Genomic DNA, 22,258 nt, shown 5'->3' on the forward strand with positions numbered 1-22,258 from the left:
GTTCTCCTTCGTACTAGCTTGCATGCACTTGTCATCTTTTCTAATTTTTCTCCTTTTGAAAGCTTATGGTAAGGTCAACCAAAAATGACTGTGATTTCATTTTTTATAGTGCCTTTTCCTGGTGGAGGTTCCCTATGCCATAATGATTATTATTGCTGGTGGCGAGAAAAAGTCTAATTCCATAATTCCACATGTCTATGCCATTTCCTTATCTTAGATTTAGATTAATATGATGACAAGGTCAAATCATTTGCCGATTTTCTTACGTGGACAATGATGTCATACTTTCTGGTGAAGTAAGCTCATATTGTGGTGAGAGTTCTCTACGTAGTCTCTTTATCGCATGGGTCATCTTCATTTCTTGCAGTCTTATCGTGTAAGGTAACTTCACAACAATGGACCTTACACGTGCTTTCTCATTAACATTAATAAAATTAAAAATGTGTTACAACAATACAATATTAAGAAATAATGCTTTAGAACACTGATTCTTTTATTTTAGAAAACCACTCACAAAATACTAAGTTTTCTTTCCTTCTTTGATTGCCTAACTCCAATCCCTTTTTCTCGTCTAGTGACCTCTTTTAACAAAGTGACTATAAGATATTTCAACATAACCTTCATTTCTTCTGCCCCATCCTTCTTATACTAGTCCTAAATTGAATTAGTCACTTCTTAACCTCCCTTAGTTCGTCAGTTCCTACTTGAAGTGCTACTGTATAGGTTGATTAATTTTCCAAACCATATTTAACTTAAACCTCAACATGTAGTCCACTAATTAATCACAATTAAAAAACTTTTCCCAAATTCCTAACTCTCCTCGCCTAATCTTCTTGCATTACAACACAAAAATGTCTACCTTTCTATCACTGAGGTTCAACACATGTTATTCCCTTCATGTCGCCTAACTTCTACGCGTTTTTTCCTTCAAAATGCATTTTTCTTCAAAATCTCTTATATTCCAGAATCTCAAATTTTAAGTGTGAGCATATTTGGATTCATACTTATTAGGCAAGTAGAGTTTCGACTTGAGTATTGAACTATTGTTTTTGTTCGATTAGAGTATTGTTGGAATTTATGTCCTAAAACTCATAATTTGAAATCTAAAATCATATTCTATTCAAAAAGTTGTTATTGAGAAATTATTAGTGATATTGAATACTATAATCTTGAATCCAATAAACTAAAGTCCCAAAACTATCTCGAGTAAACTTAAACTTTAGTAGAGACATAAACATGGATCGAGTTTGAGTATATAGCCTAATTAAGAAACAAGATGTAATCTTGGGATGAAACGATAATTTTGACCCAAGCAAGTTTACAAACAATCTATGAAAGATTAACTTACTAATCATGATTATATCAGATAGACATAACTATATTTATAGTGAAGGAAGTGTAACTAAACTTTAGTGGAATAGGAATGACCCATTAGTTGACAAATGTTGATTAGCTCGGTCTAGCTAAAAGAGTTTAACCAGTTAATCTTGAATCGTTGAAGCCCATGATCTATAGGTCCATTAGATTCCCTTGCTGGCTCATATGGAATAAGCTTAGAATAGTATGATGGAATTAATCAAATTGTTTGAATTAGGTAAAAAGAGAGAAACTGACAAATATATGTGATATAACCGTCGTTTATCAATTAAAGATAGAGTTTTATGTTTAAATTTGATTTAAATATAAAAAATATGAATGAAAATTTATACTCAAAAGTTCGAAAAATGATGGAAATGGTCAAAGTTGTAGACATTCAACGGGTTGACTTTTGACTTTGAAAAGTCAAACTTTAACCGACAATAAATTCAATGTATTTTGAATGTCGAGAAAATGAATGCAGATTCATGCTCGGGAGGTCAGACTTATTTAAGATTGACAAAATGGTAAAAAGTCAAAATGTTGACTTTTGACTTGAATGATGAAAAGACAAATTTTCCATTCACTAAAGTTAGTGGAAAAATCTAACATTTTGTTGGATAATCCTACTAACTCATAGTGGGATATGTGGCTGCATGAGAAGCAAACACCTAGTCCACTAAAGTGCACTAATGGTTAGTGGAATGGAGCTATTGAGTTTTGGTGAACTAATTACATGCATTTTTGTATGTAATTAGGTTATTTAAAGGATAGTTTTTCAAATATGAAAAAAAAAACATTTTGGCAATTTAATGTTTTTTTCTTCTTAAAATTAATCTCACCAAGTTTTTTTCCTCTCTCAACTATCACCTTAAGTCTAACATCCAAATTTCATCTTTCTCTCACAAATCCTTCATCCATCGGGTCCCACAACTCCGTTTTAAGTCCAGAGAATAGTGGGTCAACAATAGTGGTGGTTCGGGTTTGAGATCGTGAGAAGATTACGAAAATTCAAAAGCTAGAAAGTATGACTTTTTAAACCCTAGTTTTAAGTTAAATAGGGTTGTGCATGTTAATTTCTAATAGGATTAGATGCAATTAGAGTAAAATTTTGATCATGTTTTTCATTGCGCATATCTACTGTTTCCATCAAGAATGAGTAATGGTTCTGATATTTTTTCAACCTTAACAATTGATTAATAATGTTGATGCGACCTGAAGATCTTATTATTCTTGAACCTGATAATGATAGTGATAGTGATAGTGTTATTGCTGTAGGAGTTGATAAACTATTTGGAAACGAAGGAAATATAGAGCATGAAAAAAAATAGTACTATTTGAGATATTTACCCAAATAGACTGGTATTTACTCAAATAGAGCATGAAAAAGAAATAATGTATGTGATGTTTGAATGAAAAACTCCAAGTCAATATACCTCTAATTTTCAATAGCAAAAGAAAAAATAACAATGAGTGGGTAACCTCTAAATTTGCTTTAAATCAATCCATCAGAAACAAAAATAAACGCATCAACAAAAACAATACCCAAGTGATGGAAACCTTAATTTTAAGGGAGATGAAGATCAGTCGGAGACAGACCATACTTTGACTTGCTGGAGAATCTAGAAATAGAAAAAAAAAACACATACATTTAACCAGAGGACGAAGGTGAAAGAGGAATGAAGAACCAGAAAGGAACGCTTAGCCAGAGAATGAAGATGTAGCTGGAGAAGAGAGAAGAGGAACGGAGAGCCGAATAGAAACGAAGAAGAGAGAAGAGGAACAAAGTTGTACATATAAGACGAAATTGGAGAGAAGACGAAGACGAAGCTGAAGAACGAAAAATGCCTAGTTAGGGAGAAGACGAAGCGAGAGAACAAATAACGCCTAGTCGGAGAATGAAGAACGCCTAGCTGGAGAACGAAGAACACCTAGCCGAAGAACAAAGAATGCCTAGCCGAAGAACGAAGAACACTTAGCCGGAGAGAAGACAAAATCGAGAAAGGAGAATGCCAAGCCAGAGAGAGGACAAAAATGAGAAAGGAGAAGACGAGTAGAAGAATAAAAGAGAAAAAGAGAAACAAAGAAATAAAATTGAGAACGAAACAAGAGAAACTTGTTTTTTTGTTCCCACAAATTCTTAGTTAAAAGAGAAACGTTTCCAATTATTTTGAAAACAAGAATCATGAAACTTTACCAAAAAAATTTGTTTCTAATTTAGAAACAAAAAACAGAAAACACAAACATTAACAAAAGGGCTCTTGATATTTCAATCTCCAATTTCTAGATCCTAAAAAATATATTTTCTTATTAAAGTTGATCTCACCATCTCAATTTCAATTTGATTATTTCCTTATTAAAATTTAGTTTCCAATTTCAATTTCTTTACTTTGAAGATTTCAATCTTTATTTTTTTTCTTCTTAAAAACATGTATCCCAAAGTTTCAAAAATAAAGAGATGAACTAGTAGAAATCTCGACCAAATTCGATTTCTTTTTTTTTAGTGTTTAAATAAAAATGTATCCCAAAGTTTGAAACAAAAGCTACACACACTACGGCGGTTCATGTTGGTTCGTTAAAAAGAAAAAGAAAAAGAAAAAACTCCTTCATTTCACAATCTCCCGCCAAAACTCCCAAATGAGGATCGCAGAAATCCCTTCACCTTCTCAATCTCAATCTCAATCCCAATCCCAATCCCAATCCCAATCCCAACAACAACAATCGAATTCACAATTTCGATTCCATCTCTTCAATCCCATTCTTCTCCAAATCGAAACCTTAATCAAGAAGGCTGAGCTCTTCTCCTCCGTTTCCGCCGCCGACCACCCTCTCTCTCCCGCCATTCCCGACGACCTCCGTCATTCCCTCACTCATCTTGCTCAATTCACTCCCTTCCCCAATTCCACCAAACTCCATATCTGGAAGCTCAGTTACCGTCTCTGGAACGCTTGTGTCGACCTCTCTAATACCTCCGCCGCCCGCCGATCCTCTACTGACCATGCTAATCTCCGCCACGTCGCCTCCGACCTCCTCTATCTTGCCGGCGATGTCACTGGAGTTCCTTCTCCTGCTGTCAAGTTTGCTTCCTTCTACTACAAGACCGGATTGATATGGCACGGTTTGAAGAATTTCGAACTCGCCTCTAGTTGCTTCGAGAGGGCTTCGGATATCGTCTCCAAGATAGATCTAACTTCAGTCGTCGATTCCGACGCTAAGAAGCTTCTGTTGGATCTCAACATCGCTAGGGCTCGAACGGCCTGGCAGGTCTCTGACAAGAATCTCGCAATGGTGCTCCTTAGTCGAGCGAAAGGTTTGATGTTCGGTTCTCCTGAGCACTACAAAGCGCTGGGAGACGAGTACTTGTCGTTTGGGAAGATCGAGTTATCAAAGGGGGAAACTCAAGCGTTCCGCGAGGCTTTGAAGCTGATGAATGAAGCTTTTGATCTATTTGAGAAAGGTTTGCGTGTAGCAAGAGGTAGAGAGGATATGGTTGAGTTTAAAGCCCTAAGATCCAAGACATTGAGGTTCATTTCAGCTGTTCATTTGCAGGTTGAAGAGTTCGAGAGTGTAATTAAGTGTGTGAGGATTTTGAGAGATGGAGATTGTGGGGATAATCATCCAAGCCTGCCGGTTTTGGCTCTGAAAGCTTGGTTGGGGCTAGGGAGACATGGGGAAGCGGAGAAGGAGCTGCGAGGGATGATTGAGAACAAGGGAATACCGGAAAGCGCTTGGGTTTCGGCTGTGGAGACTTACTTTGAGGCGGTGGGAGGAGCTGGAGCAGAGACCGCCATGGGAGTGTTCATGGGGCTGTTGGGGCGTTGCCATGTGAGTGCAGGGGCGGCGGTGCGAGTGGCTTACAAGGTTGTTGGTCATGGGGGTGAGGTTTCGGAAGTGAGGGCCAGAGTTGCGGCGAAGCTGGTATCAGATGAGAGGGTGTTGACACTTTTTCGTGGAGAGACTACTGCAAAGCAGAGAAAAGCCATGCACACCCTGCTTTGGAATTGGTAAATACACTCATACTGTTTTGCTTCTAGTTTTATTTAATTTGTGATTAACGAATGAGTTCATTTATATTTGGCCCCTCTTTTGATATATGGTAATTTAAGTTTAAAAAACTTTGATAAAAATAATAATTTAATAATTTAGGCACTATACTTTGTAATTAGTGACTATTTATTCTCTATCATCTGAGAACTATTGTTAAGGTATAATGGAATTTCTTTCCAACTAATATTGATTATAAATTATAAATTCTAATATTTTATCTAATAAAAATGAGTATAGTTGCAAATACAACAAGTAGATTCAAAACATTAACAAATATAGCAATAAATATACTAAAATTTGTTAAATCTATCAATGATAGAAGATAGATTAACATAAATATGGGTATATCTTAAACTATCAATAATAAAAGTCTATTACTAATTGACTTTCTTATATTTGTAAATACACTTTATTATTATTTCTCAAGTTATTTATTATAATTAGTGTAAAATGTAACCATTAATTTTGATGAGATTTTTTTTTAACATGAATTAAATGGTTACAAATTTGGAAATAAAGTGATTAAATTATTAGATGTTAAATTTTACATTCAATTGTTACAAATTATGAAGGTGTAAGGATTAAATAGTTAGTTTTAAGTGAAGATTAAATTATTATTTTCATGAAAATGGACTGATCAAAGGGGTTTTTTAAAACTAGGCTAGGAAATTTGCGTCAAAAAAAGAAAAGAAAAGAAAAGTGCATAGGAAAATGCAATATTTTATTAAAAAGGATATTTTACTGTGACAACCATGAAAGATCATGTTCATTTCTAATGTCGATGAAATACAAGAGAAGTCCTAAATTTTGTTTTGCCTAGATTCTTATATTTAGTGCACCCTTTATATATTTGAAAAGTTCACCTTTTAGTCTTTGAGTATTTAAACCTTTAGTTCTAATGTTTAAACCTTGCATGAAAATAACTTTTTGCGTTGGATGAGCATTTTTTCAACAAGTATTTAGTAAAACCGTCTTTGTACATTTAATTACTAGGTTAGGTGTTATAATTTGAAATAGAATCATTTTTTTTTGTTCAATGATGAATGGAAATTGCCTATAGGGATTAAAATCGGAAGACTAAAATTAATCGTTGGAAAATATGAAAGATTAAAACATAAACATGAAGCTTAGATAATGAAATAAAATAAATATGAACAGAACAGGATATTAGATATAAATTGTTGGTATCTCTATTCGATAGTTATTCACTAGCCCTTTTTTTCCTTTCCAGTGCCGCAGATCATTTTCGGTCAAAAGGTTACGTGATTAGTGCTGAGATGTTTGAAAAATCAATGCTTTACATTCCATACGACATTGAAAATAGAAATCTTCGGGCCAAAGGCTTTAGAGTTCTATGTCTTTGCTATCTTGGTCTCTCTCAGCTTGATCGAGCTCAGGAATACGTCAATGAGGCTGAAAAGGTATGATAAACCATCATATGAAGCTGAAGTAAATCACTTTCTAAGAATTTGGGTCTCAAAACTTTTCAAGACCTTGCATGATATTTATAGTGCTATTCTTCTTTTCCGCAGCTAGAACCCAGCATAGCTTGTGCTTTCCTGAAGGTACTAGCTCTCCTTCCATATAACACATGTTATAAATATAATGCAGGATTATCAGATCTATCTTCAATGATATTGTTCTGATTTACCTTGCCAAGTGATTGATTGAATTTGATGTTTATCTCTGCTTGTACAGTTCAAAATCTCTCTTCTAAAGAATGACAATACAACAGCCATTAATCAGATCCAATCCATGATGTCCTGCCTTGATTTTACGCCAGACTTTCTCTCACTCTCTGCTCATGAAGCTGTTGCTTGCCGTGCTTTTCCCGTTGCAGTTGCCTCTCTTAATAGCTTATTAGATTTTTATTCCACAGGAAAATCTATGCCAGCAAGAGAAGTGGTTGTATTTCGCACCCTAGTTACCATCCTCACTCAAGAATCCAACGATGACTCAGAAATCCTTAGAGTTCTGAAACGCGCTTGTGACAGGGCAGTTGAACTTGGGCCTGGTTGCTTCTTTGGGGAAGCAGAAGTAGGGAAGCGGGAACAAAAGTGGTTTTCTGTGGCTTGTTGGAACTTTGGGACAAAAATGGGGAGGGAGAGGAAGTTTGAATTATGCTCAGAATTTATGCATTTGGCTTCGAAATTTTACGCTGCTTTGGCTGATGAAGAGCAAGTCGAAGAACACAATGTCTTAGTTTTTAGATCACTAACTTTAACTGTAGCTGCTACGATAGCTTCTGAAGAACAGACAAAGACCACATTGACAAACGCAAAAATCAAACAAGCCAAGGAATTGTTAGATAGAGCTGGTAAGGTAAGAACCCCCTTTTTCCCCTCCCTTCTTGGGTTGATATCATGTAGGATGTAAGTTGGTCAGTTCGTTTTCTTTGTTGCTAGATTCAAAGCTAAAACTAAATTTTGAAACCCAATGGACTAGTCAAAATTGGTAAAATTTGTCTAAACTGATCCTGTTTCACTACTTTCTTGTTTTGTACTTATGAAAATTGAATCTGCCAATCGACCAGGATACTCTAACTTCAACCCCTCTACACTAAATTAGTTTGAGTGAGATTTTCGAGCTCTCTTTTCTTTATATTACATTATGAATTTGCTTATCAGCTGTGATTGAAAAAGTTCTATATATGCAGATTATGAAGTTAAGTTCCACAGAGAACCAAGTCAACAACGAAGAGATTCATCGTCAAGAAGCAGAGAACTTCTTCATCTACACAGTCACTGCCTATGATATACATGGAAGGCTAAACGATACAGTGTCACAACAACAGCTGGTGAAAAGTTTTGCGAGCTCAAAGGTCTGCAATTCTAAATATCTTCTTCAGATTGGCCTATACGCTTTGCAGGGTCCCCGATTCAATCAAGAAGTTGCCAACTTCGCACTCAAAGAGTGTCTATCAGCGCAACTCTCTTCCCCATCTCCGGACTATCAAACCGTTGCGCTTGTTTTCCGGAAACTTGTTGGCATAACAAGCATTAACAAGGGCGAGGGAGATGATGAGGCTGTGTATGAAATGTACCAACGAGCTTATAGGATAATGGTGGGGTTGAAGGAAGGTGAGTATCCATTGGAAGAGGGGAAATGGCTTGCCATGACAGCATGGAACCGAGCATCTGTGCCTGTGAGGATGGGACAGTGTGAAATGGCAAAGAAATGGATGGATTTGGGGATGGAAATAGCGAGGCATGTTGGAGGAATGGAAACTTACAGCTCATGCATGGAGGAGTTCGTTAATGGCTTCCAGAACAAATTCTCTATGCAGACAGAATGATTGCAACTGTGAGTATCGAATTTATGCAACTTTTTGTTTGCTCTCAGTTTGGCATGTGAATACAAACGTAGTAAAACAATAAAGAGGAAAAGGAGAAGTAAAAACACAGCTAAAACACACATTTTATGTACATCATGGATTTCGATTCAATTAAGAAGTTTGCTAGTTTGTCCTAAAGGTTTAGGAAATATATGGACTGCTACTTAAAAGGCTCTTTAAAAAAATCCATTTGTGAATGACGTATTATTAATTTTCCACGTTGATTTTAGTTTGGGGTCTTTCTTTTTTTTCTTTTTTCTGTTTCACCATCATTTATTCCCTTTTCAGAGGTTTTTTTTTTTGTATATGGATGACCTCTTTTCGGGTCCAAATATAATGAAAAAAAAGGCAACATATTAGAAAAACAAAGTTTTTCTGACCATCTGCATGCATCACACACGGTGAAATTACTGTAACAACCATGCAAATCTTTTTTCTGACCATCTGGAAGCATAGTGGTTGCTGTAGATGTTCGCTTCTCACTGCTAACTCTGACTCATTTTGATGTTCATTCTTGGTTTCATGCCTTTGACAACTTGCACTTGTTTTTGCTCTTACTCTCTTTACTCGTTCTCGATCCTTGTGTATATTTTTAATATGAATAATATATAGTGTAATTTCTACTTTCTTATTTTCTCATCTTAAATTTTATTTTCAATAATGGAGCGCTAATTAAGAATAAGTAACAAGAAAGAGGGAGGGGAAGAGGAAGAGAGAGAGCAATAGAAAAAGAATGAGTATGAGTAACTAGAATTGAAGGCTGAGAGTCACTACACATTTCTATGAATGTTTTCTATGTTTATTTATTTCACTGCGTGATACAAGTAGATGTCAAAAAAAGAAAACTTCGAACCTTTGGTTACTATAAGTTGAGTGTTTTTTCATTTGGCCTCTTACTCTTACAACAAACGAGTCATTTACGAACAAAAACATAAATTAACCTTGTAAAGTTCATTGGTAAGATAGTTCTAATCCAACCTAAACACTTTGGTGAAACAAAGTGGAAATCGGAAATGGGAAGCGTCAATACGGAACAACAAATTTTAGGCACACCAATTATGGAATACCCATTCGAATTACAAACAAAATAACAAGTTCTTGCCCCCATTGAATCAAAATCCAGCGTCCATAAAGTTTTATAACAATTTGGATACTATCCATTTGGATTATTTGATTTGAATGAAGTGAAATGCACATGAATCCGTGATTGTTTTAGAAACCCAAAGCTTGGAATTGCTTGCATGAAAGTTGATGTTTATGATATTTTTGTATGGATGACTCAATTTTATAGACAGTATAAAATGATTCAATCTTAAAATGTGATGGAACTAAAATTTTGTGTCTTAGGACACTAACATCTGGAACTCTTTAGTTAATGGTTAATGACTTCTTATTCATTAAATTCTTGGATCTCTAATGAGATATCTAACTACCTCGTGATTTTTTCTCAAACACATGCTTGCAAAGTCGTGGTCCTTCACGATATTGTAGTAGAGATTGATTGTGATTTGTAGAATATCATAGCTATTTACTTGTACTCTCATGTTAAATACAAATTATTCAATGAAGTTGTTCCAATGTAGCTGTCTCATAATAACCATTGGATATTTGATTTAAAAACTTTTGTTATCCTCTTTTAATAACCATAGTTATAATTTGAAAGTACTTTTCAATCCCACATTCAATGTTAAAATCCTTCTATACAGATTGTGGTGACTTTTGATTAGTTACTCCATAAATCATCACTCTTTGTTAGGACATTGAAAACCTTCTTAATAAAATGAGATCTACCCGACTTTCTCATCCATATATTTTCAAAGAGTATATTACTTATATGATACTCCTCAGTCTAATCCACAATTTTATTTAATTACATCTCAAATGCTCACCATTTACAAGTCGAAGTGTATATGATATTGACCATTTTATATTTAAGCTGCTAGGCCTTTACTTTTTGAGTTCTACTAAAAAGAATTGTCACATCTTGTTTTATTTATATTGGAAAACTTTTTGAATGGTTTCTTAAGTTATTTTGTTTTATTTTCTATAAAACAAATTACATGCAGACACCCCAACTAATTACTATCTGACCTTTTGTCACAAATCAAGGGGAAATACTTGAGAAGATGTTAGAACTGCTGTATCATTTGATATAACTGTTCTCTACTCAAGGGATGTAAGTTCCTGATAAGAATATTATATCCCTTTTGACACAAGTTAGTAACCTCGTGTGCATCCGACTCCACTTGTAACGAATGAGTCCGACTCATTCTTGTTAAATTACTAACATTCTCTTTTTCTAACAAATTGATGTCCCACTTCGTAAGAAAATTACTGCCTTCCAAAATCACTCAACCTTCATTGTTTCGAACAAGACACTCAAGCCGTCCAAGCTAGACTCCTTTGATCAACCAGATGGAATGGCCAAAACAGAGTTAGGAGTTCATACTTAGAAACTAAAATAAATTATTAATTAAGGCATGCTTAAGTTAGCAGCTACAAACACATTTTAATACTTACAAAAACAAGCATGAAATATATAGCTAATTTAATCGGAACAAAGAAATCAAACCACCACAAAAGTCAATATTTACTTCCAAAAGATAAATTTTGTCAAATCTTCACCAAACTTTCAATATCATTAACTTAATTATTGCAAAAAAAAAAAAAAAAAAAAAAAGGAAAAATGACAAAGGAAAAGAGGAAAAAGATTCTAAACCCAACCTTTTAGAAGAAAAATGACATGGTGCAGATAAAAAATTAAGACCTATATTTATACATTCTTGGTTAAATTCTTACAATAAAGAGAAAGTTAGAGTTTAGTTCTCCAAACCATACACCAAATTTTTAATTTAACCCAAATCATTCAACCTAAATGATTGCTTAAGGTTATTGGTTGCAACATATTCAATATTTTTCATGTATTTTGAAGAGATGAGTAGAATAAAAGAATAGACTAAATAAATCACTTAAATATCCAAATCTGAGAGTCCAACGGAGCCAACATGATCAGGCACATCGCTACAAAACTCACAAGTAATACTTGTGGGTGTTAGACGAAGGGATTTATGGATTCTATCTTCTAACCAAGACAATCTTTTCTCAAGACTCAACACTCCAATATGCATTATCCTAATATCAACTTGTGCGGCTCTAGCACATGCTCGTAGCAATATGTAGTAATCAGCATGAGCAGCATATGTCAGTGCACCCTCGTCGATCTTCCTTGAGTAGTGAAGGTAATCGAATCTCTTTGGGTTAATCCTTGGGGGAATGTAGCAGAACCTTTTCTCCTCCATGTCGAGTTTCAGTTGTCTGATCGCTTCATTTATGGAAGTTAGGGATGAAGCCGCTTTGTCTACGGAGGATTGTTCATCATCATCACTATTGTCTAAACTTTTTGATGAATGACTTTGCCGAGAGTCAATTGACCCAGTTCTGTTATTCAATGATTCTCTGCTAATACGGTCTTCTTCGCCTTTGACTTTCTTACTTTCGTTGGATAATCGATCATTGGAACCTTCCCTCAATCTCTTTTGATTGGAAGCAGCATTTTGATCCACATCTTCTGTTTGATCGTAATCCTGCTAACAATTTTTCTTTTTCTAGTTAGGAATTATGCTTGCATTATGATTGTTGCTTTCCAACTAAAAAACATTGATATGGTAAGAATCATACCAACAACAGATAGTAATATTGCAAAGTAGAAACACTATTATATCCCAGTCATTTTTTCAACATCTATGCACAGATTAATTTCGCCAGATAAAATCTTTTCCCAATATCTAGGTACACAAGACTTAAGCATGATAGTCGTTAATCATTTACCTTTTCATTCTGATAATAATTCCATAATTTTTCGATCATCTTTTGTTCATCGTGATCATCAATAAACAAAGACTCCGAACCAGCAAAGGCAACATCCTTACAGTATTGAAGATAGGTCGGCAAGTCTTTAGAGTATTCTGCCAACACAATTTTGAGAACTATCAAATGGTAATTTAATAAGAAACAAAAGCGAACAGTAATGGTAAGAGTAATAAGTAAAAGCAAATGTATTACTAAGGTTGGTCTAATTTTAAAAATACAATAATAATGAAATCATACCATAAGTTTCAGCAATCTCATGATAGCGAGCTTCAATTTTGCGAAGAAACTCTGTAGTGGTGAGATGGGGGTTCTCTGGAGAAACAGATGGATTATCCACATCGTGTGAAGTAAATCCGGGTCTGTTTTCACTATCAGCCTGCATGTTACTAAAATTATTAGCAGGACTTGAATGCGTCTTCTGATGTGGTGGGAAACATGAAGCACAATCAACAGACAAACTCTTTTCCCATTCTCCAAAACCATGGAGATTATACAGAATTCTCATTGCTATAATTAGAATTGACATTACACAAACACGAGAGGGAAGTCTCAATTCATTGGTTGATAACCACAAATCAGGAGGCATTGACCACTCATAAATGCGGCAAGCATGAGGTAAAATCTTATCAACAGGAAGGGCCAGCTTGTTGAGATAACGACAAGCTATTGAATGAAAATTAACTGGAGGAAGATTTAACCCTATGGTATGAGCTATCGATGCTGCCAGCGATTCTAATTTCTGCAGCGACGAAATTCGAGAGGGCCTATGCATAAGCTTTGAACTTATAGGACAAGCCCTTGAAGTTTTCCCAATGCGACTTTCAATGTCAACAAAAGCAGCATAATATGGAAGTTTCCCCTCAAGTGACCACTTTATTATGTCTGTTGGCAAAATTGCTTCCCGAGCAACATGGCAAGCCAAAAACGAAACAGCTAATGTACTAAATAATGGTATCTTCTTTCTTAAAGATTTAACCCATAAAACTACTACTCGTTGACCATAAAAGTTGTGGGGTTCGTCTTTATGGCTAGAGCAAACACGTCTTATGCGTTCAGGATCTGTTGAGTGAAGAAACATTCAGTTTGCAACTAAAATGAATAAGAAATACAGCAAGAACTCAAAATACTGAGATGGTGAAAATAGTTAAACATAAAAATAAATTAAAAAAACTCAACCAACACTAAGATGGTGAAAAAAGGTACTTGCAAAACTGTAGGATGTCAGACAAAATGAAGCACTGTTACAAAGAATCTTGGGAGAAAGGCATCACATATGACCATATAGACTAAAAACTATGATATTTGAATATGCAAACGATATTATAGGCTAAAATGACCAATGCAATATCATTGGCCACCCCTACACTAATGAGAACATTGAGAAGAGAATATGGATGAATTTGATTCATCCTTTTTTATGGATTACATGGAAGGAGAGAAACAACTGCCTTTTCAACGACAAGGAAAGCACTTTTGATAACTTTTCTGAACTTATGCTATGACTTGGTGCAAACGTATATCTTTCATTTCTATAGTTTGTACAGACTATCCTCTCTTTTGACCAATTGGAGTTGTAACTCTGTTGAATTGGGCTGCAGCCTCTTTCTCTAAATTTCATACATCTGAGAGATTTGTTTCTTTAGTTAAAAAAAAAGTTTAGTTTTCAAGACAACCATCAGAATTCACCATGTTTAAAATAATCAAACAAAAGGTATACATTAAAAGTCTCCTACCCACAAGTACCACTTTTAAATCTGAAGCTAAAGATTTCAGTTAAAACTTTCAAGCATCAAAATGATTATAATGGACAATCAAATATAAACAAGAACTTTAAGTGGAAGTAACGAGTTAACAAACCTAGGCATTGGCTTTCAGATTCCTGGACGGTCTGAAAGGCCCAATCCTCATCAAAAACCCGTGTAGCAGTCACAAACCTCAACCAAATGCTCGCAGCCAACCCACAAATTATAGGGGTTGCCTTAAATTCCTTCACCAAAACTTCGCACTGAAGCTCCATAATCAGCTGCAACCCCATTACATACCTCATCCTCACTTCATCAGCATACTCCTCAAAACTTGGTTTTCCAGATAGCACATCACCAGACCCAAAATCCTCTGGACCAGTAGGCCCGACACCATCGTTTAACATCACAATGTCACCATCCTTTCCACCTACATTGCCAGATGGGTCTTCCATTAAATTAAGACTATCCCAGAACTCAGACTGACTTGTACCAAAAAGTGATTGAGACTGAGATAGGGGTTCCACCTTCAACACGGTTGGATTACGGCGGCGAGTGTGAGATTGTGAGTAGATTGGGGCACCAGATTTACCAACATCTCTTAAAACCAAATCCTCCTCAGCAACACCAGTGTCGATGATGTCATCAGCCTGGGAACCACATTGAAGGCAGTAGAAGAAGCCATCAAAACCATCTGTAAGCCCAATGCTGCCACAGTTGTAGCAAGACAAGTTGCTGGGGTCTGCCATTTGAGATCTTGAAGGTAAAATGGAAACGCAAAATTCAGAAAATGATTATCAATCAAATTATTATATGAATGAAATATTTAAACAACTCTCAGTTCGAAACCCTGATCAGAATCCCAAAGAGTGCCCATAATGAATAAACCAACCAAAAACAACTTAAGCCTTAAACCAAACGCTCCAACTCAGTTCCAAATTACAATATAATCTCCAAGAGTTATAAACCAATTTACAGCACTTCAAACAAGTTTAGAAAGGTTGAAAGTGAGGTGTTATCTGTAAAAACTCAACTTTCTACTGCATGCATTCATAAGCTTGAAAATCTAAAATTCTTAAAAGATCAATTAAAATAAATAAAACATTTTCATAGAATAAAGGTCTAAAAGAATAAAATAATGGGACATAGATGAATAAAATCCGAAGGCACGCTAGCACACCAAACATTTAAAGAATAAAATCATAAGACATAAATCCAGCAGAAGTCTTAATTAGGACCTAAATATAAATCCAAGTTTAAACCCAAAGAAACCGAATATCCGAAATAACCAAAAGGATTAAAACCAAACATCAAAATTCTCGCCCATAAGTGGTTTGACCCAAACCAACTCCAAAGCTTATAGATCAACGAGAACCAAACACTAATTTACCGAAATACCCTATTAAATCCCAATGGATAATAGCTCTAAGCCTTTCAAAGGCCAAGATCAAGTCAATACTTAAACCAATTATTACTGGGTATCTAAGGGTCTACACAATGGCCTTAAAACTCACGAAACAACTCGCCGTAAACGAACCCGTACGTGCTAGACAGTAAGCTAATTCTCACTCAAGACCTCAATCCAACACTTAAAAACATGGGATATAAAGGGGGTTTAGCCTAATTTTTCATGGGTATTGGGTAAAACTCAACAAAAATCCATAAAACATCAATCCTTACCAAACAAAGGCCTTGACCCAAGCACCGGCGGCGAGCGGCGCGAGCAGCGGTGGACTGAAGAACAGGCTGTGCGGCTGTGAGGACCGGTTGGAGAGAGAGATAGGTACCGGCGGTGGCTAGGAGACGACAGTGGCGGTGGCCGGCGGCGGTAGTTTAGGAAAAGGAAGAAGGATGAGGTGAAAAAGAATATGAAACTGTTCAAATTTTGTTGGGAAAATAGACTAAATCACAAGAAAAATAATACAACTTTTATGTCAAAAATACTTTTCAACTTGCCAACATTAAAACATACTTTTACTCTTCATTTTGATTGAAAAAAATTTTGTTTAAAAAATATCATTAAGCTTCAAACAAAATAAAAAATATTAAGGAGAATTTCTAAAATCCATACATTTTACTAATATTTACCACATGTAACAAATTCTATCACGGATAGTAACTAATATGACATAGTGATAGAATTCAAAATTTTACTATAATTGGTAAATATTTAAATTTATTTTGCTACTTTTAAAAATATCTAGTTTTTTATTTTATGATTAACTATATGTTAATTAAAACCACTATGGATTTCAAAAAGTTTTAAAAAGTTTTCTTCAACTTTAAAAGCTAAAAGTAAAATAATGTTTTTGTTTCTACACCACACAAATTGTTAATACCATCTTCCTTCTCTTTTTTTTTTCTCCCCTAATTTCATCCATCCAAATAAATAAATTAATAAAATTGAACATTTTAGTTAGGTATATTAACTCTAATAAGAATAAAGAGAACAATCGAGCACAAAAGGATTTTAGACTTGAATGTTTTAACGAAGTTGTATATTAATAGTTTAGTATGTGTTAATAGAGAAATTCATTTTTTTATCTGACTCGTTCTTGTTTTCGAATCTTTAAGGAGAAATTTTATGTTTTAAATTAAGATTTTGGTTTTTTATTTTAAGTGTCGAGAAAATTGGTGTAAAAGTTGAATTAATGAGAACATTTTTTTCTTTTTACTTTTTAGAAGTTGACGGGCGTTTATGAAATTTTACAATTGTTCAAGACTATTTTTAAACAAAACTTTAATGGTTTTCATATAAAATTAATGGTAAATGGTATTTTTTGAACTTTTTTTTTCTAAACTTAAAGTCAATTTTTTAACTTTTGAATTTAGGAATATTTTTTACTCAAGCTACAAAGTTAAGGGACATTTTTAAAAATAAAATTTAGCCTTTTGTCCTTTCTTTGCACATTCCACGTGGTTATTGAATATGAAAAAGCAAACTTTAATAAGTAAACATTCAACTTTTATAAGTGTATTCAAATAAAACATAATAGAGGATTTAATTTGATACAATCATGTAATTAAGTCTGGAGCTTAAACTGATACACTTACAAAAATACAATATCTAAATTGATTCAATTATTAGTTTAAGGTTTAAATTGATACAACTTCAAAGTTTAGAGTTTAAATATGAGAAAACTGGTGGATCTAACAGAGGTGCAATGCCAAACACAACGTCACTAACATTATATTCGACAAGAGGGTCATAACGAAAGCAAGCAAAAAAACAACATAGAAATTGATAACGCAGTTCGGTGCAAAATCATCTACATCTTAGGGGTAGTGTGTCCGATGGAATGAAACTTCATTATATAAAGAATTTAACAATTACAACAAAAGTACTTATGTGACAAATTTTCTCTAGAGTGACTCATGTATAGCTTGCTCTTCAACGTTTCAACTTAGACTCCTCTAAGTTTGAGTTCCCTCTACTTCCACAATATGCTTCTTCAAGTTTTGTGTGAGATCTACTCAATACAATATGCTTAGTCTCCCTTTTAAGAGTGAAATCTTCTCACGTTCACTACATTTAGGCTCCCCTAAATACTATATCAAAAGAGAACAACCTCTCAAGATCTACAATGGCTACTCAAAACACAACTTCAACGAGGAACACAAAGGTACTTAATAACAATACATGAAGGTTGAGGCTTAGACAAGCTCTAAGCTCAAAACGTTCAATGTGCACACATTTTTCTCATAAGGTGGCTAACCTTAAAAAGGAAAAGAATAACGTATATATGGCTAGCCTAGAGAATATTAGTTTAACTAAGGATAAATATTTCTTGCATGAGAAATAAGGGTGGGCATTTGTCGGGCAAGGTCGGTTTCCATTTAAAACTGATGTCAAAATCAGACTAATCGATTTATAAGGGAAACAAATGACACTCCGACCGCTATGAAGGAAACTGATTGTTCGAACTGCTGAAACAGTTCATGCAGTTTAGTTAATCAATCATGAACGCGACTTAGTGGAGAAGTGACCACCTAGACATTCTACGTAAATCTCTCCGCGAGATAGCACACAAAATGCTTAGTAAGCAGATTAAATTCAACCAACAACTTAAATACTAAATATGAACTTAAATGATATAAGAAAACTTCATTAATATTTAAAAATCAGAATACATTCAACACTTAGTACAAGGTTCCTTTCAAAAGAATTATACACAAACTCAAACGACATTTAGAGTACTCCTCTTGCCTAGCTTCTACATATTATACGAGTTGACAGTGGCCACTACTAAACTGATGTGTTTCCAAATGGAACAGTAAGCGATCAAGGCTGCAAGCTCAATCCTGGATGTCCTCCGCTACCTGGGGGCAGGAGGGATAAAACAAACTATTTGAAATATTAAACGAAAATGTCTAGCGAGTAAAGTCTTTTATCAACACTTATGATAAATCAATTTTTGTTTTAATGCGTTACAATGATTTCGCCAAATCACTTTGTCTTCGTAGAAAAGAATATGGAGTTTAAAGCAATTTATTTCAATGTGTTAGGCAATTAACACCATTTAAATCTCATTATCAATCATTTACAAATCGTATGAAAACTCATTTCCTTTTAAACCAAACTTAAGACTCATAAATGCGAATAAACATATTCATCATCATTCTTCTGATAATCACAGTACATAATCATTCTGCTTATTTAATTACATCTTTGTACTATTTCTTCAACTCAAACGTTTACCACACTCTTTTGCCAAGTTGCAGTTATGCAGAGTAGCCTCAATACATTTAGCAAGTCTCATCAATTCTACCACGCATAACACATCTTCTAATGCCAGATCACACAGCAAGCAAAGAACATCTCATACCAGATTACACAACAAGGATAAGACATCCCATACTAGATCACACAACAAGTATAAGGCATTCTCATCGCATAGAGTACAAAAGATCATCATTTAATTCTTTCAATTCATATCAAATTTTATGCATTTATAAACCGCATGCATTTGAAAAATCACATATCTTGAGGCTTAATGGAAATATTTTTAAGGATTTAAACACATTGGAAATCATTTTTTAAAAAACGTTTTAAAGAAGAACCACTCACAATCTATGCGCTTCCTCGCCTAACTCCTTAGCTGAGAACTCCCCTACTCTTTCTTGCAACTCCGGCCCAGATTCAAGCTCTTTTGAAAATTTTCTCGATTCTTTCTCGAGTAAGCTCATGGTAAAAACAGCTTCAAAATGGTCAAATTTCACCTATTTATGTCTTTTTATGACACTTTCCATGCTGAAATGATTACTTATGCCCGACAGTAAGAATGGTCCAATGTCAAAACACCACGTTTCAACGCCACATACTTATCCTAAATTTTATTGAGTGGCAAAGTCAAATCAATTGCTGACTTTCTGACACAAGGGTGATGTCACTATTTTCTGGTGAAGTAAGCTCAAAACATATAACAGTTCCTCGCATAGCCTTCATCGCACAGACATCTAATTGCATTGGCTACTTTTGTCGCATGAAATCTTATCGTGTAAGGTAGAACACGATCAGGGCCACACACACCGTTAAACTATGAAGCCATGTGAGTGGAAGGTCTAAAAGCATGCTTGGGTTTTTGTATTTTATCTATGCATAAACTTCTATCTTAGCTTTATCATGCTAGCCTATAAGCGAGTAACTATCAAGCAACTGAATGAGATCATACTTAAAAATGTACGTTCCTATTTATGCGTTGCTGCTTCTTAAAGATCTGCATGTCGTGTAAGTTTTCCTCTCTCACTCAAGTGTAATTTCCATACAAATGTAGGAAGCTTAGCTCTCATAAGTAATGGTCTAGCAATTAGTTGCAAATGTTTTATAAATGATTTTGCTAAACCATTTTGTGTATAAATATAAGTTACAAGATGTTCAATACTTATTGTTGTGAGATTTATAGTTGTTCTTTCTCTTCGAAGATCGCATGCGAGATTGAGTGTGCAAATTGATTTCGTGCCTCTCATCGCCTTAATAATAATTTCGTTGATCTATCATTTAAGGATCTATTTATGTAATTTGCGATGCGAGGAGACAAGATTATGTGATAAAAGGCACTAACTTTGCCTTTAGGCGAGGAACATGCTATAAAAGGTATATTTTCTTGCCATGATTTGGTACTTCTTCTAAGTCATGGAGACTTCATCATTATCCACAAAATTATGGATCACTCAAGGGTTTTAGTAACATCCATCTAGTCCATTAAAGGTTGTCTGCACAATGGGCTAGGGACCATCATGTCTATTGCAACAGACCACCCAATAAGAGGCTATGACCATCAAGTCTATCGCAATAGACCACATAAATCAAGTGCAATGGATCTCTGAAAGGCTTTAGGCCCATGTTCATTAAGGAATCTAGAACCACTTTCCTTGTTAGTCCTTTGGTTAAAGGATCGGTCAGGTTCTTCTTAGATCGAACAAACTTTAAGGAAATGGTTCCTTCCTTTAGCAAATGTTTCACAGCTCCATGTCTAAGACGCATATGTCTTCTTTTGCCATTATAAACACCGTTCTTGGCAATACTTACGACAGCTTGTGAATCACAGTGTATGGACACATATACAGATGTCCCCCACAATGGTACATCTCCTAGTAGACTTTTAATCCACTCAGCCTCTTGTCCTGCCAACTCTAATGCTATAAACTTGGATTCCATAGTGGATTTGACTATGCAAGTCTGTTTTGTAGACTTTCAAGATATTGCTCCTCCCCTGAGCAGAAATACATACCTACTAATAGAGCTTACCTCATCGTTATTTGTAACCCAGTTTGCATCACAATTAAGGCTCTAATACTAAAGTCCAAACAATTATTTTTCGTTCCTTTAAGATATTTCAACAGATGACGTAAGGCATCCTAGTGGTATTTGTCAGGATTATGTGTATATCTACTTAATCTACTGACAACATATGCAATGTCAAGTCTAGTGTAGTTCATTAAATACATAATACTACCTATGATCTTTGCATATTACGGTTGAGATATACTCACTTCTTTTATTTTATTAAGATGTTTACCAACATCATATGGAGTTTTTACTGGAGAGACATAGAAGGAATCAAATTTCTTTAGTATTTTCTCAATGTAGTGTGATTGAGACAAGGATAAACCATTTTCATTTTTCCTAATTTTAACACCTAGAATTATGTTTGCTTTTCCTAGGTCTTTAATTTCAAAGTGTGACGACATGAACAACTTAGTATCTTTTATTAACACCATGTCCGTCCCAAAGATCAACATGTCATTAACATATAAACATGTTAATATGCAGTTAGCTCCAGACATCTTTGAATAAACACATGTATCTGAGGAATTTACCTTAAATCCATTGTTTATTAAAGTATCATTAAATTTTTCGTACCGTTGTTTAGGAGCCTGCTTAAGACCATAGAGAGATTTTTTAAGTTTGCATACTTTGTTTTCTTGGCAAGGAAATTTGAATCATTCTGGTTGAGTCATATAGATTTCTTCTTCTAAATCACCATTTAGAAAGACAATTTTTACATTCATTTGGTGAATAAGAATGTTGTGTATGGCAACTAGCACAATTAAGGCTCTAATAGTGGTTATCCTAGTTACAGAGGAATATGTGTCAAAGTAATCAATACCTTGCTTTTGAGTATACTCTACCACCACTAATCTTGCCTTGTATCTTTCTATTGACCCATTTGATCTTATTTTTCTTTTGAAGATCTACACTTAATTGGTTTACTTCCTTTAGGAAGGTCTACAAATTTTCATGTTTGATTCATGGTTAGTGAATCCAATTTTCTCTTAATAGCCTCATTCCACGTACTGAACTCTACAGAGCTTAAGGTCTCTTGGTAAGTTTTAGGATCTTCTTCATCTTTTACTTCTTCTATGTTCTAATTCATACCTTATGTTAGAAGCATCAAACTCAGAGTTA

At 34.7% G+C, this 22,258-nt stretch overlaps 2 protein-coding genes across 4 annotated transcripts; one reads left to right on the forward strand and one right to left on the reverse strand.

Annotated features, from left to right (window-relative positions):
* Window positions 1-3,891: 3,891 nt before the first annotated feature.
* On the forward strand, window positions 3,892-8,966 carry LOC101222842 (TPR repeat-containing protein ZIP4). Its single transcript, XM_004152835.3, has 5 exons — window positions 3,892-5,360; window positions 6,635-6,824; window positions 6,936-6,968; window positions 7,102-7,725; window positions 8,060-8,966. Exons 1-5 carry the CDS (start codon window positions 3,994-3,996, stop codon window positions 8,696-8,698), a joined length of 2,853 nt encoding a protein of 950 aa, XP_004152883.2. The 5' UTR covers window positions 3,892-3,993; the 3' UTR covers window positions 8,699-8,966.
* A 2,524-nt stretch (window positions 8,967-11,490) lies between these two features.
* Window positions 11,491-16,266, reverse strand: LOC101222601 (TATA box-binding protein-associated factor RNA polymerase I subunit B). Of its 3 annotated transcripts, XM_031881138.1 has the most exons (6): window positions 16,030-16,265; window positions 14,877-15,105; window positions 14,465-14,779; window positions 12,845-13,666; window positions 12,566-12,702; window positions 11,491-12,324 (listed from the first exon to the last, which is right to left on the reverse strand). In XM_031881138.1, the coding sequence occupies exons 3-6, from the start codon at window positions 14,754-14,756 to the stop codon at window positions 11,707-11,709; spliced, it is 1,869 nt and encodes a 622-aa protein (XP_031736998.1). In that variant the 5' UTR covers window positions 14,757-14,779; window positions 14,877-15,105; window positions 16,030-16,265; the 3' UTR covers window positions 11,491-11,706. The 3 variants fall into 3 exon arrangements, with proteins under 3 accessions (XP_031736998.1, XP_031736997.1, XP_004152882.1); XM_031881137.1 differs by having other exon boundaries at window positions 14,465-15,105; window positions 16,030-16,266; XM_004152834.3 differs by having other exon boundaries at window positions 11,491-12,321; window positions 14,465-15,105; window positions 16,030-16,264.
* Window positions 16,267-22,258: the final 5,992 nt, after the last annotated feature.

Source organism: Cucumis sativus, chromosome 2 (assembly GCF_000004075.3).
Source record: "Cucumis sativus cultivar 9930 chromosome 2, Cucumber_9930_V3, whole genome shotgun sequence".
NCBI classification, from domain to species: Eukaryota; Viridiplantae; Streptophyta; class Magnoliopsida; order Cucurbitales; family Cucurbitaceae; genus Cucumis; species Cucumis sativus.

What these genes read in the sequence shown, in the direction of transcription:
- LOC101222842 (XM_004152835.3), top strand. Translation starts at nt 3,994, where the DNA reads ATGAGGATCGCAGAAATCCCTTCACCTTCTCAATCTCAATCTCAATCC. An exon ending in ACGTCAATGAGGCTGAAAAG is followed by an intron (nt 6,825 to 6,935) that starts GTATGATAAACC and finishes TCTTTTCCGCAG; the next exon opens with CTAGAACCCAGCATAGCTTG. An exon ending in TAGCTTGTGCTTTCCTGAAG is followed by an intron (nt 6,969 to 7,101) that starts GTACTAGCTCTC and finishes CTGCTTGTACAG; the next exon opens with TTCAAAATCTCTCTTCTAAA.
- LOC101222601 (XM_031881137.1), bottom strand. Translation starts at nt 15,098, where the DNA reads ATGGCAGACCCCAGCAACTTGTCTTGCTACAACTGTGGCAGCATTGGG. An exon ending in TGAGATTGCTGAAACTTATG is followed by an intron (nt 12,703 to 12,844) that starts GTATGATTTCAT and finishes TTGTGTTGGCAG; the next exon opens with AATACTCTAAAGACTTGCCG. An exon ending in ATTATTATCAGAATGAAAAG is followed by an intron (nt 12,325 to 12,565) that starts GTAAATGATTAA and finishes AAAAATTGTTAG; the next exon opens with CAGGATTACGATCAAACAGA.